The following is a 14,240-nucleotide window of genomic DNA, read 5'->3' on the forward strand; positions in this document are numbered from 1 at the left end:
CAGAAGTTTGGGTGGCTCTACAGAAAAGGACTCGGTCCACTTGCACTAGAATGGCTGTTGATGCTAACATTTTATCTTGCTTTACTTTTCTTTTGTCGTTTTATACCTGATGGTTGTGTTTCGTCGTACAATAGCTCAAGGCTGGGAGGTGGGATGGATGTGTCTAGCAGATTAGACTCCGCGGAAACGGAAAGGACGGAGTTTGGGGTCGGTGTGCTCCAGAATTATACCCGGTATGGGCAGACGGTATTTCATTGCTCTTGTATGAACTAGACATACTTTTTTATTATTAATTGATGCTCTGGAAGCATATATTGGACCGAATGTAACATCGTGACCGCTATGTCCAGCCTATTTGTGTTAAACAGCCACCGGAATAGTTTCAAATTGGCTTCAGAAGGTGATATCTCGTTTTGAGATGCAGTCGAGCCAGTATAAGATGGCAATTGGTACTCCGACGCTGTAGTATATACTATTGTAACATAACTGGCTTGGGGCTTCCTGTGGATAATAGTGGCATGTACTGCAACGCTTTTATATACTTGAGTTATTCATTGTGGAATACTTACGGATTGTAGCCATGATAAGAATTAATGTATATTCACTAGAGATGGCTTACAGGCGTCCAATATGCATAATCATGTTTTTGGCGCGAGGCAATTTGTATGTGGGGTATATACTAAAATCCGTGCCCATTCTTGCATCAAATCCTCTCAAGCCGTCATCGTATAGGGGTCAGTACATCAGTTTGTGGCTATTCGAAGCACTGAAAACGCAAGTTCGAGTCTTGCTGACGGCAAAAGAATTATATTTTTGCAATTTTTGCCGATTACAATCTATGTGCTCTTTTATATGCTTGGAGTTTATTTTGCATTTTGTGGTAGGCGCTGTTATTAATCCATGATGGTGGCTGCTACACAATTGTTATAAACGTCATGATGTATAGAATGCATTACGGCTTGCGACTTATCCGTTGGGCTTAGCTAAAAAGCTGTTTGTTAAGTCCTTAATAGAGATCAATTCTTCACCTTGCACAGTCTGATGATCGGCCTCGGGAAAGATATCGGTCCTTTGCGCGGCCTGTAACACATCACGAAGGAGATGACTCCCTTTGCGGAAATATACTCGAGTGTGTAATCCGCTATCTCGGAGAATCTACAGTTGCCAAGAGTGACGGACTGGGACAGAGTCACAAGAGGAAGATGCACTCGGAGTAATCTCACTTGGTGTAATGTGATGACCAGAAGAGCAACGAGTAAGAGGCCATAGCCAGCTGGTCATCACATACACGGATGATGACTCTCCCGAGGAGCCTATATCGTCATGACGTCGACGAGTCCCGTCCGGATGGTATGGCCTACTTACTGTATGCTTGCTCTTTAGCAGGCAGCGCAGTGAGTGGTTCGCTGATATTGGTGCAAGGCAAGGGTTTATCAGCTCTTCAGGAGAGCCAACGCCAAATACGAGGTTGGGACTCGGCCAATCGTGTATAGCACAGAGACAGGAGTTTCTATTTGGGGCGAGTGCCCAGACTCGAAAAGCTCCCACGTGAGTAGGACTCATTTCATGCGGCGAGAGGTCGATGGCGTTCGTCCCTTGTGCATACATAACCCCTGCTGCAGAGGTTCTGTTTCACGATATGAGTGAGGGTGAGCAGAGCAGAGCACGTTGTATGTAGTCTATGTAGTAGACCCTAATGCGCTGTGCCGAGAGTCAGCCTCGACTCAGCTCAGAGTTGTGCACTAGTTAGATACCTAGGTAGACAGACACGGTATAGCACAGTAGTAATGTCTCGTCTTCACCGCAAAAGCGAGGTGCATATTTTGGAACAATTCTTATGCGAGTTGAATCATGTGTCTCTGATTGTGTCAGCGTCTACCAGTAGCAGAAGTAGCAGCAAGATCAAACATGCGGAGGGTAGATGATCTACTGCAAGATACCGTCTTATAGACATGAGATTGAGAGAAAAAACAAACTTCAAACGGGGGGACCCCTTCTGAAAAAGTGGCAATCTGCAGTGCATTTCAGCTCTTCCAACACGCGGGAAAACATGGCTTCAGTGGGGGTGAGAGGGTCTTGTGTAACCATCAGCAAATGGTGAACGCGCAACTGAGGGAGAACTCACTCAACTCGAACGAGAGAAGAGCATAGATACATATACAAGGACACTATCGTATGTGCATATCCTTTGCATGGCCTTTTACTCGAAACCTCGACTAGAATTGCCGCTGACCTTTCAGAGAAAATATCTAGGATATACCCTCACTCCAAGTAACTATTGTATTAGTGAAAACACACTCAGCATAATTGGTTACCCAGAATGCAACATCCTTGTCGAATACTCGCTTGGCCTGCCAAACAACGACCGTTTATGCCATTGCAACACACAACGCAGCTGAAGTATGTCTCTCTCTCTATCTCTCTCTCCGGCTACTATTCCCCTGTAAACACCGTCCCTTTCTATAATGTCATGTCATGTCATGTCCTACACCAACAAACATCGGCTTCTAGACTTTCCGTCCCTTTCCCATCCATCCGTCCATCGTGGCAGCCACAACTAAACAACCCTGCCCAAGAAACAAACGACGAAAGAGGCCTCGAAAACCTTCTGGTATAGGAAATATTCTCCGTCCGCCACGATGCAAGCCCCCCTCGTGTCTACCAAGTTTGAGTGGATGGAAGAGAGAGAGAAAGGCATACGAGGCTATTCTCGTCGGACGCGGGTAACTGCAGTGTCGATGCCGTGTAACACTTGAACAAACAAAAGACGTAGACATGCATTACATTACATTACATTGAGGCTGTATGATAGTGGCAGAGTCACCAAGGCACCAGCCTGATCTTGTCCATGCTACCGGTCCTGCCGTGAGAACTATCACCGGTTTGTGCTTCGTACTTTTGGGGCCTGGGCCTAGAGACTTTGTTTTGTGATTTGTTGATCACAGGATGATTAGAGTGACAGCTACAGCTGCAGTTGTAACTGTTATAGGTCCAGAGAAGAAGAGAGGGCAAGCTAACTATGTGAGATGCCGTCTCCTCAAGTATTCCTCACCTCGCTCGTTTGACCCTTTTCTCTTTTCTCCCTCTCCTCTTCCCGTTTTTTATGAATTAGTCTATTTCCTTTCCGTTTCTGTCATTATCGTCTATATCCCTCTCGCTTCGAGTTGCCTTCTCTTATTTCAGCTGAAACCCCAGAGCATGTCCCATCAATAACACATCCATCCTCTCCCCCTCCCCTTTCCCCCCTCTTCCTCACTCCTTCAAATGTCCACCAAGACAAAAGGCTGCAGCGGCCACAGCTGGGGCTTCATTGCGCCTGATGTTCAGGATCCGCCACTATGCATCAGCTTGTGTAGGGAGAGGTTCCTCAAGGAGCTGGTGCCAGGGGATGAGACAATTGATCGCGTGTGCGAGGTTCTCCAAGACAGTGACTGGATGGAAAAGGAGCAGCCGTTTCGGGCGCTTTATTGTTGTGATGCTCAGGCTTGTGGCGTGGATAATCTGGGCGAGGGCGGAAAAGATCGTATGTGATGATAGCTTTGGGTGGTTGAGATGCTAACAGGTATAGCGAATGTGAATTGGCTCATTAATACTTGTCAAGAGTAAGCTCATATCTACTGTATAACTTGGCTACTCGTACTAATACATAAAAGTCATGGCTATCACTCTATACTAGATCCAGGCCCTCCACAACCATATCACATTTGTGATCCTGAGTCTCTCAACGAGGACAAAGACTGCCAAAAAGCAAAAGGAACAGACAAATCCCAAGATGCATCATCTCAAACGAAATTTGAGGCTTCGACAGCAGAGAGTACTCTACAAACAACTACAAACCCAACAACATTAGAAACAACTTCAGTTCCAATACAAAGCTCAGTACCAGAAACCACATATTCCACCACAACAGACCCTTCAACACTCGCAACCTCCGACCCCTCAAGCAGCGACTCAAGCAATACCAACAAAGGAATGCCCTTGGGCGTCAAAGTCACAATAGCTATCATCTCAGTCGTCGGTCTCCTCGCCATCGCCGCCCTCATATTCTGCCTTCTTCGAAGACGTCGATCTCGCAAGACTGATATTCGAAGACTCATCAAGCACCCATCCTCACCTCCTCCTCGCGCAGACTCACCTACGCCTTTGGTTTCACCCACTATTTCCCATACAGATCCTGATGGTGTCCCGCTCACACCACCTGCACGACTTCGAGAGCGAAGATTTCTAGCAGATGAGCCGAATGGGTTTCCTACGTCTCCGGTGTACTCACCTACGAGCAGTAAACTCTCGCCACGGCATGAGAGGACACCGAGGATTTGTAGTGCCAACCAAGTTCCCATGATAGTCATGACGGCACCTGATGGAGGAAAAGTCAGGGATGACGGATCGCTGAGTTTCAGTGATGGAATTATCACTCCTCCGCCTTCTGCTCACGTAGCACCTCTTGGCTATAACGCCCAAACTTCTCCACCAAGACCCCCAAGATCTCGCGATGCTTCATTCAACATGCTCGCTAGCCCTGGGCCTCCACCCACGAGGGCACTTCCATCGACACCTCCTTATCGACCTTCAACTCCAACGTCGCCACCTAGAAAAGGAACGATGCCACTCTGAGACTTGAGAGATACTCAAGTCCATATCATACCCGAAACTATGTCGAGTTTATAGAAATGATTCTATGTCGGAGAGTACAGATAATGGGACCACCAAGATAGACGTTGGATATCGTACACGACGCATGTATGTATGTATGTATGTATGTATGTATGTATGCATGCATGCATGATGATGACACTGAGCAGTGGTCAATCGTTACACGATCCACAACATGTAATATCCTTAACAGGCACTTTCACTACAGTACTTTACTTTATTTCTTCTATGTAACATACTTACTTATCTATCTCATCCTCTAAATACCAATTTCCTTCAGTGACTTGACAAGATCCGTCACACTCTTCTCAATGCTGATCCAGTCAATCTTGAGCAATTTCTCCGTCTCCTGCGTATCAATCTTGAAGATCTGATCCTTGGGAGGAAGCTCTCCGCCCTTGACTTCAGGCCCAGGCAGTCTATCCTTAAACTCTGGAAAGTTCTTGGCAACAGCGTCGATAATCTCACGGTGCGAGAACCATCCAGCTGTAGCAAAGAGTCGCTTTCCACCAGCGTCAGGTTCCTCGAGACCTCTGACGTGAGCACGAGCAGCATCTCGAACGTCGATCCATAATGGAACAGGTGTACAAGGAGGAATCTCATCTTTCCAGCCGCCCCTCAGAAGCTTTACAATCCTCTCATTGGAAGTGTTGATGCTCTCAAGTGTAGCAAGATGCTTTGATACAGGTCCCAGAACCAGAGGCGGACAAACAGTCACGATGTCGAAAGAGGGCTTCTTCCCAGCGACAAAGTCCCAAGCTGCACGCTCAGCGAGAGTCTTTGAGGCGCGGTAGGCGGTCATAAATGAGCTGCTGATGTCATCGATTGTGACTGGGTTCCAGGTCTTTTCTGAGAAGACGTGGGAGCCGTCTGTGAAGTGTGCTTCGTCGAGAATAGAGGCGAAGGATGAAGTTATGACGACCCGCTTCACGCCTGGGGCCGAGGCGTGGAGGGCCTTGAGAATACCTGTTGTGCCGATGACGGCTGGGTCTATAAGATCCTTCTTAGGGTCGGCTAGACACTGTCAGTCAGTAATTTAAGCATGGCCCAAAATGCATCGAGACTCACTAATATTGTAGTGAAAAGGACTGGCAACATGAATAACAGCATCAAGACCAGGTGTCTTTGCTACTTCATCAAAAGCATCAGGCTTAGCAATATCTGGCACAAGAACAATCTCTAGCTTGCCAGCCTTTGCTTTGTCCGGGAATGCATTGCGGATCTTTTGAGCCTTATCCTCTGAGCGGACAGTTGTCACGACGGCGTAGTCCTTTTCAAGGAGTTGTTCCAGGGTGTGAGCTAGCGTTTGTTAGTTGAGTGCTATTCTTAACTGTTCTCAAGAGAACACCATACCGGCAATGAAGCCTGAACCACCTGTGATATTATTAGTGACTGGGTCAACTTGAGGGTATAATGAGAGCTTACCAGTGAGGAGAACCTTTGTCATGATGATAACCTTGCCAATTGAGCGTTATGCAGTTGTATAATCGAGTTTCTATGCTTGCAGAGTGTGTACCAACAGGTAAAGAAGATTCTCAAGACGCAATATCTCGTCGTTTGACGTCAATGGTCTCTTATACCTCGGATACATGTTGGGGGTCTTTGATAAACTGGGCCCGCATTCGTCATTTCAAGTTGGGGGATTCGACGATTCACTTTCCCCTCCCCCACGTTCTCTTCCTCTTTTGTCACTATATGCAACTCTATTCATCTTCCGCTACCGGAGAGTTTCACTCCGACTACAATCTCCATTAATAAGCCCAAGATCGTATCTGAAAACCCTGTATATCAGATCATGTATGTATATATATATATGTATACACATATCTGTTCACTCACAACAAGGAACTGAAGTACTATCACATGTCTCATAACCATCCATAAAATACACATACAAAATAAATTATTACAGTCGAGACAGATGAACGAGAGGGTAATTCCATGTAACGCTTGGTGTAGGCCTATACCAAAGATTCGCTGCATCGACCTCCTATTCCTAGTTGATAATGATGGCTCGTCTCGGCTCCTGACTTCCTTCACATTGCCACTTTGCTCCAACGGATAAAAGTCCATATCAACATAGACATCAATCGCCAAGCATATGCCCAGGCCAGTTCGCCCCTCGCTAGGAAGTCCCGTTCTCGTTCATGTCTCGCAAGGGCATGCCATCCAATTTCATACGCAATGCTCGCTGTAGAAATATGCGCTTGAGTTGGATCATCACCGCTTTTTCCCACGCGTCACACAATGCATGTGGCGCGAACTACCCATCGCATCCTCTTCACCTTTTCTACCCCAGTCTTGGCGTGTTTTTCACTACCAAATCTTGGTGCTCAACCTTCAGTGTTTGATGTTTCTGCTGCAGCTGGCGGTGCAGGTGTCTCCGGAGGTTGAGGATGAGCCACGCCGCCGAGACCAGGAGGTGTCGGGGCTTGCTGAGGGATAGGCAATGTCATAGGTCCCTTAGGAGCGATGATACGCCCAGGGAGGCTCTCCCCGCGAATCACCTTCTCCACCTCAGCCTTGTCCAAAGTCTCGTATTTAACGAGAGCCTTGGCTAACAAGTCAAGTTCGTTTCGCTTGTCCGTCAACAGTTTTCGTACATCCTCGTACGATTTTCGTATTGTCCTTTGAACCTCGCCTTCGATTGCTGCCTTTGTTTCCGAACTGAGGTTCTCGTATCTTCGGCCATACTCAACAGGTCCCAAAACACTAGACATGCCAAAGAGTGTCACCATCATGAAGCTCAAGTCGGTGGCTCTCTCGAGATCCTAAGAGAAATGAGTATATGTTCGTTATAGCTTCTGCTTTATTAAAACTTACCGATGAAACACCAGATGTCACCTTGTCGTCACCGTATCTTAGCTCTTCGGCCATCTTTCCTCCAAGTGCGACGCGGATGTTTGACATATACTCAGCAGCTGTGTAGGAATACTTGTCCATCTGGGGAAGTTGGGCGGTGTGACCCAGCGAGGGGCCTTTGGGGAGAATTGTGACCTTGTACAGAGTGTTTGAGCTCTCCTTGTCGAAAAGCTGGACAAGCGCATGGCCAGCCTCGTGATAAGCAGTCATCTCCTTCTCTTTCTCAGTGACAACCATTGACTTGCGTTCAGAACCCATGGTGACTCGGTCGTAGGCCCATTCCATATCTTGCTTCCGAACAACACTAGCCTTGGCCCGGCTGGCTCGGAGAGCGGCAACATTCAGCATGTTCTCAAGCTCGGCACCAGACCGACCGGGGCATCGAGCAGCAATAGCTTCGAGGTCAACATCAGGTCCAACCTTGATCTTCTTGGCGTGGTGCTTGAGAATAGCAATGCGGCCGCGAACATCGGGCAGTTCAACATTAACATGGCGATCAAATCGTCCGGGTCGGGTAAGGGCCTTGTCGAGCATTTTGGGCAAGTTGGTGGCTCCGATGATGATGATTTTGCTGTCCTGATCGAAACCATCCAATTCGGTAAGCAACTGGTTCAGTGTCTGCTTGGCATGAGCTTGGTCGCGTGGGTTTCGCTTGCCTCCAATGGCATCGAGTTCGTCGATGAAAACAATAGCAGGGGACTTGCTCTTGGCCGCGGTGAAGAGGTCACGGACTCGCTTGGCACCAACGCCAACAAAGATCTCGTCGAACTCGCTACCAGACATGTAGAAAAAGGGGACACCAGCTTCGCCGGCAACAGCTCGAGCAAGAAGCGTCTTACCAGTACCAGGAGGGCCAACCAGGAGGACGCCCTTGGGCAGTTTAGCACCAAGATCGCTGAACTTTTCGGGATTCTTCAGAAACTCGACAACTTCTTGGAGTTCCTCTTTAGCTTCGTCGCAACCGTGAACATCGTTGAACCGAGTATTTTGCTTCTCAGCCTTGACCTCAGAGTCTGCCTTGCTACTAGGTCCACCGCGACGGAATGTACTGAACGCCTCGATGGCAATAGTAACAAGCGCGAAACAGAGATAGGTGGTCACAATGAAGATAGCCAAAAACTTAACCCAGCGGAAGATAGTAGACCGAGTTGACTCCTGAACGATAACGTGGATGGGCTCGCCCTTGTGGCCCATAGGATTACCACCATTGGCGGATCCAGCCACAGCAGCGTTGGCAATACCTTGCTCATAAGTTGGCCATTGAGTTCCAGCAAAGTTTCCGTTCACAGCACCTTGCGCATTCGCAGCTTGGTTAGCGTTAACACCAAGCATTGTGAGGGCTCGCTGGTAAGTATCGTTGGTTGCAGCGTTGGAGGCAAAGCGTCCAGATTGATATCGTTCCACAAGAATAGCGGGCATGTTGGCGCGGAGAAGGAGCTGGTAGAAAGCGTTTTGCGCATTCGCATTACCGGGGTTTCGATTGGCGGATTCCTCCAATGTTGCCAGTTGGTTACGGGAAATGCCATTGGAGCTGCCGAATGCTCTGCGCTGGACAGAAAATGCACCGAGAGTTGAGATACCGCGAGAAGATGAGAGGATATCGGAAGAAGACTGCGAAAACGAGCGTAGGAAAGACGACTGAGTCGATACGCGGGGCTGAAATTGAGGGTGTCGCAAAATGGGGTTGGCCGCTCGGAGGCCAATGCGGCCCATATTGGAGAGAGTTGTCTGCGCAGTCATCGGGGTCATGGGAGAGAATCGTGAGCGAGAGAGGGAACCAAAGTCAACTTGTTGAAGAAATTCGGGGATTCGGAATTCGGTCACCTGTAACACAGATTAGTATGATGGTTGAAAATGTCAAACTGTTACGACATACTCGTTGAGCTTCCGTCACCTTAGTCTGTTCCACACCATTCTTCGAAGGGGCCGATCGACTGGGTGTGACTGAAGTCATATGCCGCCAGGGAGCCATGGCGATATTCGTAATCGAAGGCCATAACTCCGTTGTTGTCGCTGCCATGTTCTAGAGCCTCGTTAGTTACCGTCGGCGATAGCTTTCTCCTAAACTCCGCAACAACATACAGGCAGCATCATGGCATTGTAAGCCATGCTGAGGAACTAGATGCACCAGAAGTGCTTTCGGGATGATGATTTTCGTACTGATGCTCAGAAAAAGGTTGGTTGTAAAGTGTCTTGATGACGTGCAAGTAGGCAGGCAGATGGTCTGCGCCTCCGCCACGTCTAACGGTTTCTCGGGAGGCAATCGTTTGCCGTGCACCGAGATTGCTTCGTGTTAAGTCTACTCAAAGAGACAAATGGATTGTCTACCGGGATGCACTCATAGTGAATCGCGCGCAGGCATCATCAGTATGTAATCGATGGGGAGTTCGGTTCGCTTGCCACTCTGGTCCGCTGTTCGGCATCACACGATGGGCCCTTTCCTATTTGAGAGGATGCTGAGTCATCCTCTCTCGGCCATCAGATCTTCCGCCTCCCGATCACGGTCGTCACAACTCTCTTGTCATTGGTTGTGAATTAAGTGCTGTGTAAGTGGCCGTATTGCTTTGACTGTGAATTTGCAAAACAGCTTGTGTTCGGGACTTTGGTTGCTGTGATCAGTAGAAGGCTAGTGTATGTGTTGGGGGATAGATCTAGCAGGCTAGTGGAAGTAAGACATGTTGAGGCGTCAATTCTAAGTGACAAAACACTCGGAGAGACGTAGATCAACATACGCGAGCCTCTTTGTGACAGGCGTTGCTTCTCTATATCTTTCGTCCAATATCTCAGGTAATTCCTTCTCGTCAGGTATAGGGCGGTTTCTGTGTTTCTTAGATCTCATGGATGAATATTTATGTGGGTATATTAGATGTTAATAAGGAGCTTCGTTTATTTTCTCCATTTCTGTCATGCGTGGGTATTCTCATTTTCTCCCATGGCCCCTATCGCCCCCAAAAGTCCCAGTAAACCCTTCCCGCCCTCTTGAATCTTCATAAAGCCTTGTTATGCCTTCTCAAAATGTCATCCCCAGTGGTACTCCCTTCCCCCCTCCTAATTATCTGTCTAATCCAATATCGACACATTTCTCTTCAAGGGTATAGGTGCTGTTCAATGCTGAATAAAAAAAAGAAAGTGAATGCCAACAATAGTAGAGAAAGTCTCAAAAACATAGTGCCATTAATGTTCCAGGCTATCAAGGATGAATGACACAGTGTGCTGTAATGCCAACCATCCAATATCAGGAATGTTAAGCTGGAACATTGGCCGCAAAAGGCAAATTGCTCTCAGAATTCCACTAATGGCAAAAAGCAAGACAGAAACGCCAAATGACATGCTTTTCAAATCGCGGATGACATCTTTCATGTGTTCTAGAGATATGCTCGTGGATGCAATAGAACAGTACGTTTCTTCCAGTAATGTCCCGATGGGTATATCCTCTTCAAGAATAATAATTAAGTTCATGAAACAGAGATCGTTGTGTGGTCCAGCCTTGGTATGATCGTGATGTTACAAGTGATTATCGTAAATGGAAAGGGGTAATTGCTTAACGTGTTGAATATGGCGTTCGTAAAACATAGCGTGGTTCAAGCAGTCATCCATCACATGCTCGCCAGTCTGCTGCTGGGTAATTGCAATGAAGGATCCTCAAACTCAATCTTTGGCCCGTAAATATCATAAACTGCAGTTCCATATGCAGGTAACTGTCCGATGGTTGTAACTTCGATCGGCGGGTCATAGTGTGGCCACTGCTCTTGCTGTGGGTGGGCTGCCGGTGGAGCGTAATGTCCAGCCGTTGGGGGAATATGCTGCGCTTGGGACACCACTGGCTGTTGTGGCTGAGCCATATGGTGTTGGATAGGTTGCTGGTATTGAATCATTGCTGGCTGAGATTCGGCTGTTGTGTATGCTGGCTGGCTTCCAGGTTGGTGGGCGTAAAAGCCCTCGGGAATCATAGGGCTCGGGACCGATGTAGCAGAAAAGGTGCTTGGACTACTTTGAATCGACGTCGCAATTCCGGGTGCGGAATATGGAAGCTCCATGGGAGGCCGTTCCACTTGCTGCGATAGCTGGTAATGAGGCGGTACAGTGCTTGTCATGGTAGCAACACCTGGATTCCCAGCCTCAGTGACATAGTAAGCCTGTCTCGGCATGGTGGCTGCTCGATGGACGAGCTGAACGTGTGCGTGTTGTTCGGGAACGGGAGTGCCGTGGTACTCATGAGGAACACTGGCGGGAATTCCCTGCCGGTTGCCGTAATGCTGTGGCATGTGGTGGCCATGGACTTGTGATTCAAAATCAGCGTAAGAGGAGGCACGATGTAAGGGCCCCCCAGGGGCACCCTGGTTCATGGAAACCATCTCATGAGGTGGCCAAGTCATCGAGGAGTGCTGAGGAGTGGAGGGAGACTCGTCATCGTCAGAATCCGAGGAGCAATCGTCGATGTCGTTGGGGTTCATTCCTTGCTGGTGGGATCTCCGCTGGTGCTTGACCATGGTTGTTTTGCGGCAAAAGCTGAGGTCGAGTTAGTACGTGATGTGATCGATGATTATGTTGCGGCCTACCTCTTGGAGCATCCATCGTGAGCGCATTTATATGGACGCTTTCCAGTGTGAATTCGCCTATGACGAGCCAGACTTGATGACTGTATTATCTGTTAATCCCATTCGACCATTGGCTTAGTCTAAACTTACATCCGAGAAACGCTTCCCACAACCGATGTGCTGGCATTGATGAGGCTTCTCTCCTGTGTGTGTCCGAATATGAACAGTCAGAGCACTCCGTTGGATGAAGCTCTTCCCACAGCCAGGAATAGAGCAAGCGTATGGTCTTTCATTAGTATGTATACGATAATGCCTCTGTAGATCGGACTTTCGATTAAAGCTCTGCAACAGGAGTCAGTCAAGTCCTACGGCCACAAATCATTCTGGCAACAAACCTTTGTGCACGATTGCCAGTCACACTGGAAAGGACGAGCAGTGGGCTCGTTCTCGACTAGTTCCATAAGTTCCATGATTTTGCAAAACTTGGACGAGCCTCTGAGGCAATGCTTGTGTAGGATGCAGAGATAAGGCGGAAATAACTGTTGACAAGATGTTGACTTGTCACAGCATAATAATTTCAGACGCTCGCTGGGGCAGAATTGAAGATCTGATGCAAAAGATGTTGTCTAAACTTGGAGGAACGATCGGTCGACGTTTGCCAAATTGCCTTGGATCAGGGTACAAGATGCGGCGGTGAGATCCAATTGTAAACAAATCAGCGATTATAAGGTGACATATAAGTTCTTATCTGACAATCGAAGAGTGTTTATACTGTTGAAGAGGTGTAGAAGTTGTGCGATTGTGGGTATATAAGAAGGTGAAGGTGGGATATAAAAAGACGGGTGAAGCTGAGAATCCAGAAGACAGGTTGTGTGGGAGCTGAGTGCTTAAGTCTCAACAGGGCGTGCCGTGTTAATGCAGGCGGTCCAAGTACTGCCTAGTGGATCGGGAAGAGATTTGGCTGGGGCTGGGGGAGAGGTTTATGGCTGTGGTGGTGGTTTTTGAGGGATAATACCAGAGACCAAGTAGACGAGCCAGGGGAATATTGAAGCTTATAGTTGATTGGACTCGGAGCGAGCAAGAGTCGATAATATGACTGGACTCCGAGGTTCGCCTGAGAGTGTTGAGTCGTGAAAACAAGCTATTTGGCGTCTAGTTGATGTGAATCGAGTCAGGTAGACGGTTGATACAGGTCTATTCAAGCCAGACAATACTGGGGGTTCGGCGACAGATATCAACAACGGTCGTCACTGGGTTATGGGCCTATGTCCGGTCCCGCTGGGTAAGGGCAGTGGAGATCAGGAGTGCTTGGGAGACGAAGAGGATAGTGTGATGTAGTGCAGTGTAGTGTATGTAAAATAGCCAGGGCCATGCAGATGCTAAATACCAGACTGAATAACCCAAGCTCAAAGGATGGGCCGTCGCAAATCTGACTCCAGTTGTAGGCGTGCAGCGAGCATGGTATACATACGCCAGGGCTATCAAGGAACCACGCAGGAGATCAGAGAAGTCAAGGGATCCCTGCACTGCAACAGCGGGCTTCAGTGGGCCCCATCCGGCAGCGAGTGAACTGGGGGGCACAGATGAGGGATCGAGAGAGGACGGCAGGTGGAGGGTGGATGATGAGCGTGACGAAAGGAAACAGAGGGAGGCTGATAAAAGAGGGAGATGAAGAGGGACGTATCCAGGGTCAGGGATGACGAGCAAAGCAAAGTAAAGCAAGGCAAGGCAAGATATGGAGAAAAGGGCTGGCACTAACACCAGAACTGAGACGAGGTAGACCTTTTCCAACATTGAGTACAGTAGCATCCATCCGTCGATACCTCTCTAGGCTACCTTGGTTTGTGTCGATGGCGGCGTACAGTAGTTTCCAATGTGGGCTTAGAAGTGCAAATAGCGCCTCTGTACCGTTCTCAAGACATAGTCTCGTTTCTTGTACCGTATAAAAATGGTATTGCATGGTATGTTCTATGAATGTACCAACTCGAATAATGATCCGAGGTGGTGTAGTGCCGGCCGCTATTCAGTCTCTTAGTGCCCTTGGAGTTCACTAACGCTCTGATCCCATTACTGTATTTCGCTGCAACGCGCCTTGGCTTTGGCAACATGCCGTTCGGTGTAATTGTGTAGGGACCATCTCGTCACTCTACCCCATGTTACAGCACTTTTTCCCTGGAGTCATTGGGT

At 48.2% G+C, this 14,240-nt stretch overlaps 4 protein-coding genes across 4 annotated transcripts; 1 reads left to right on the plus strand and 3 right to left on the minus strand.

Moving 5' to 3' along the window:
• Window positions 1-3,264: 3,264 nt before the first annotated feature.
• FTJAE_9931 (uncharacterized protein) lies at window positions 3,265-4,614 on the plus strand (the record flags this gene model as incomplete). The annotated part of the gene is made up of 2 exons (XM_037356903.1): window positions 3,265-3,523; window positions 3,683-4,614. 2 exons carry the CDS (start codon window positions 3,265-3,267, stop codon window positions 4,612-4,614), a joined length of 1,191 nt encoding a protein of 396 aa, XP_037203014.1.
• Window positions 4,615-4,912: 298 nt separating this feature from the next.
• Window positions 4,913-6,100, minus strand: FTJAE_9932 (dihydroflavonol-4-reductase; the record flags this gene model as incomplete). Its single annotated transcript, XM_037356904.1, has 4 exons — window positions 4,913-5,667; window positions 5,722-5,952; window positions 6,007-6,027; window positions 6,079-6,100. The coding sequence occupies 4 exons, from the start codon at window positions 6,098-6,100 to the stop codon at window positions 4,913-4,915; spliced, it is 1,029 nt and encodes a 342-aa protein (XP_037203015.1).
• An 886-nt stretch (window positions 6,101-6,986) lies between these two features.
• On the minus strand, window positions 6,987-9,487 carry FTJAE_9933 (ATP-dependent metalloprotease; the record flags this gene model as incomplete). Its single annotated transcript, XM_037356905.1, has 3 exons — window positions 6,987-7,424; window positions 7,477-9,339; window positions 9,392-9,487. The coding sequence occupies 3 exons, from the start codon at window positions 9,485-9,487 to the stop codon at window positions 6,987-6,989; spliced, it is 2,397 nt and encodes a 798-aa protein (XP_037203016.1).
• A 1,624-nt stretch (window positions 9,488-11,111) lies between these two features.
• On the minus strand, window positions 11,112-12,523 carry FTJAE_9934 (zinc finger protein; the record flags this gene model as incomplete). The annotated part of the gene is made up of 4 exons (XM_037356906.1): window positions 11,112-12,024; window positions 12,075-12,154; window positions 12,204-12,395; window positions 12,449-12,523. 4 exons carry the CDS (start codon window positions 12,521-12,523, stop codon window positions 11,112-11,114), a joined length of 1,260 nt encoding a protein of 419 aa, XP_037203017.1.
• Between the last annotated feature and the right edge of the window lie 1,717 nt (window positions 12,524-14,240).

This window comes from Fusarium tjaetaba (assembly GCF_013396195.1).
Source record: "Fusarium tjaetaba strain NRRL 66243 chromosome Unknown NRRL66243_c0000227, whole genome shotgun sequence".
In the NCBI taxonomy this organism is placed as follows: Eukaryota; Fungi; Ascomycota; class Sordariomycetes; order Hypocreales; family Nectriaceae; genus Fusarium; species Fusarium tjaetaba.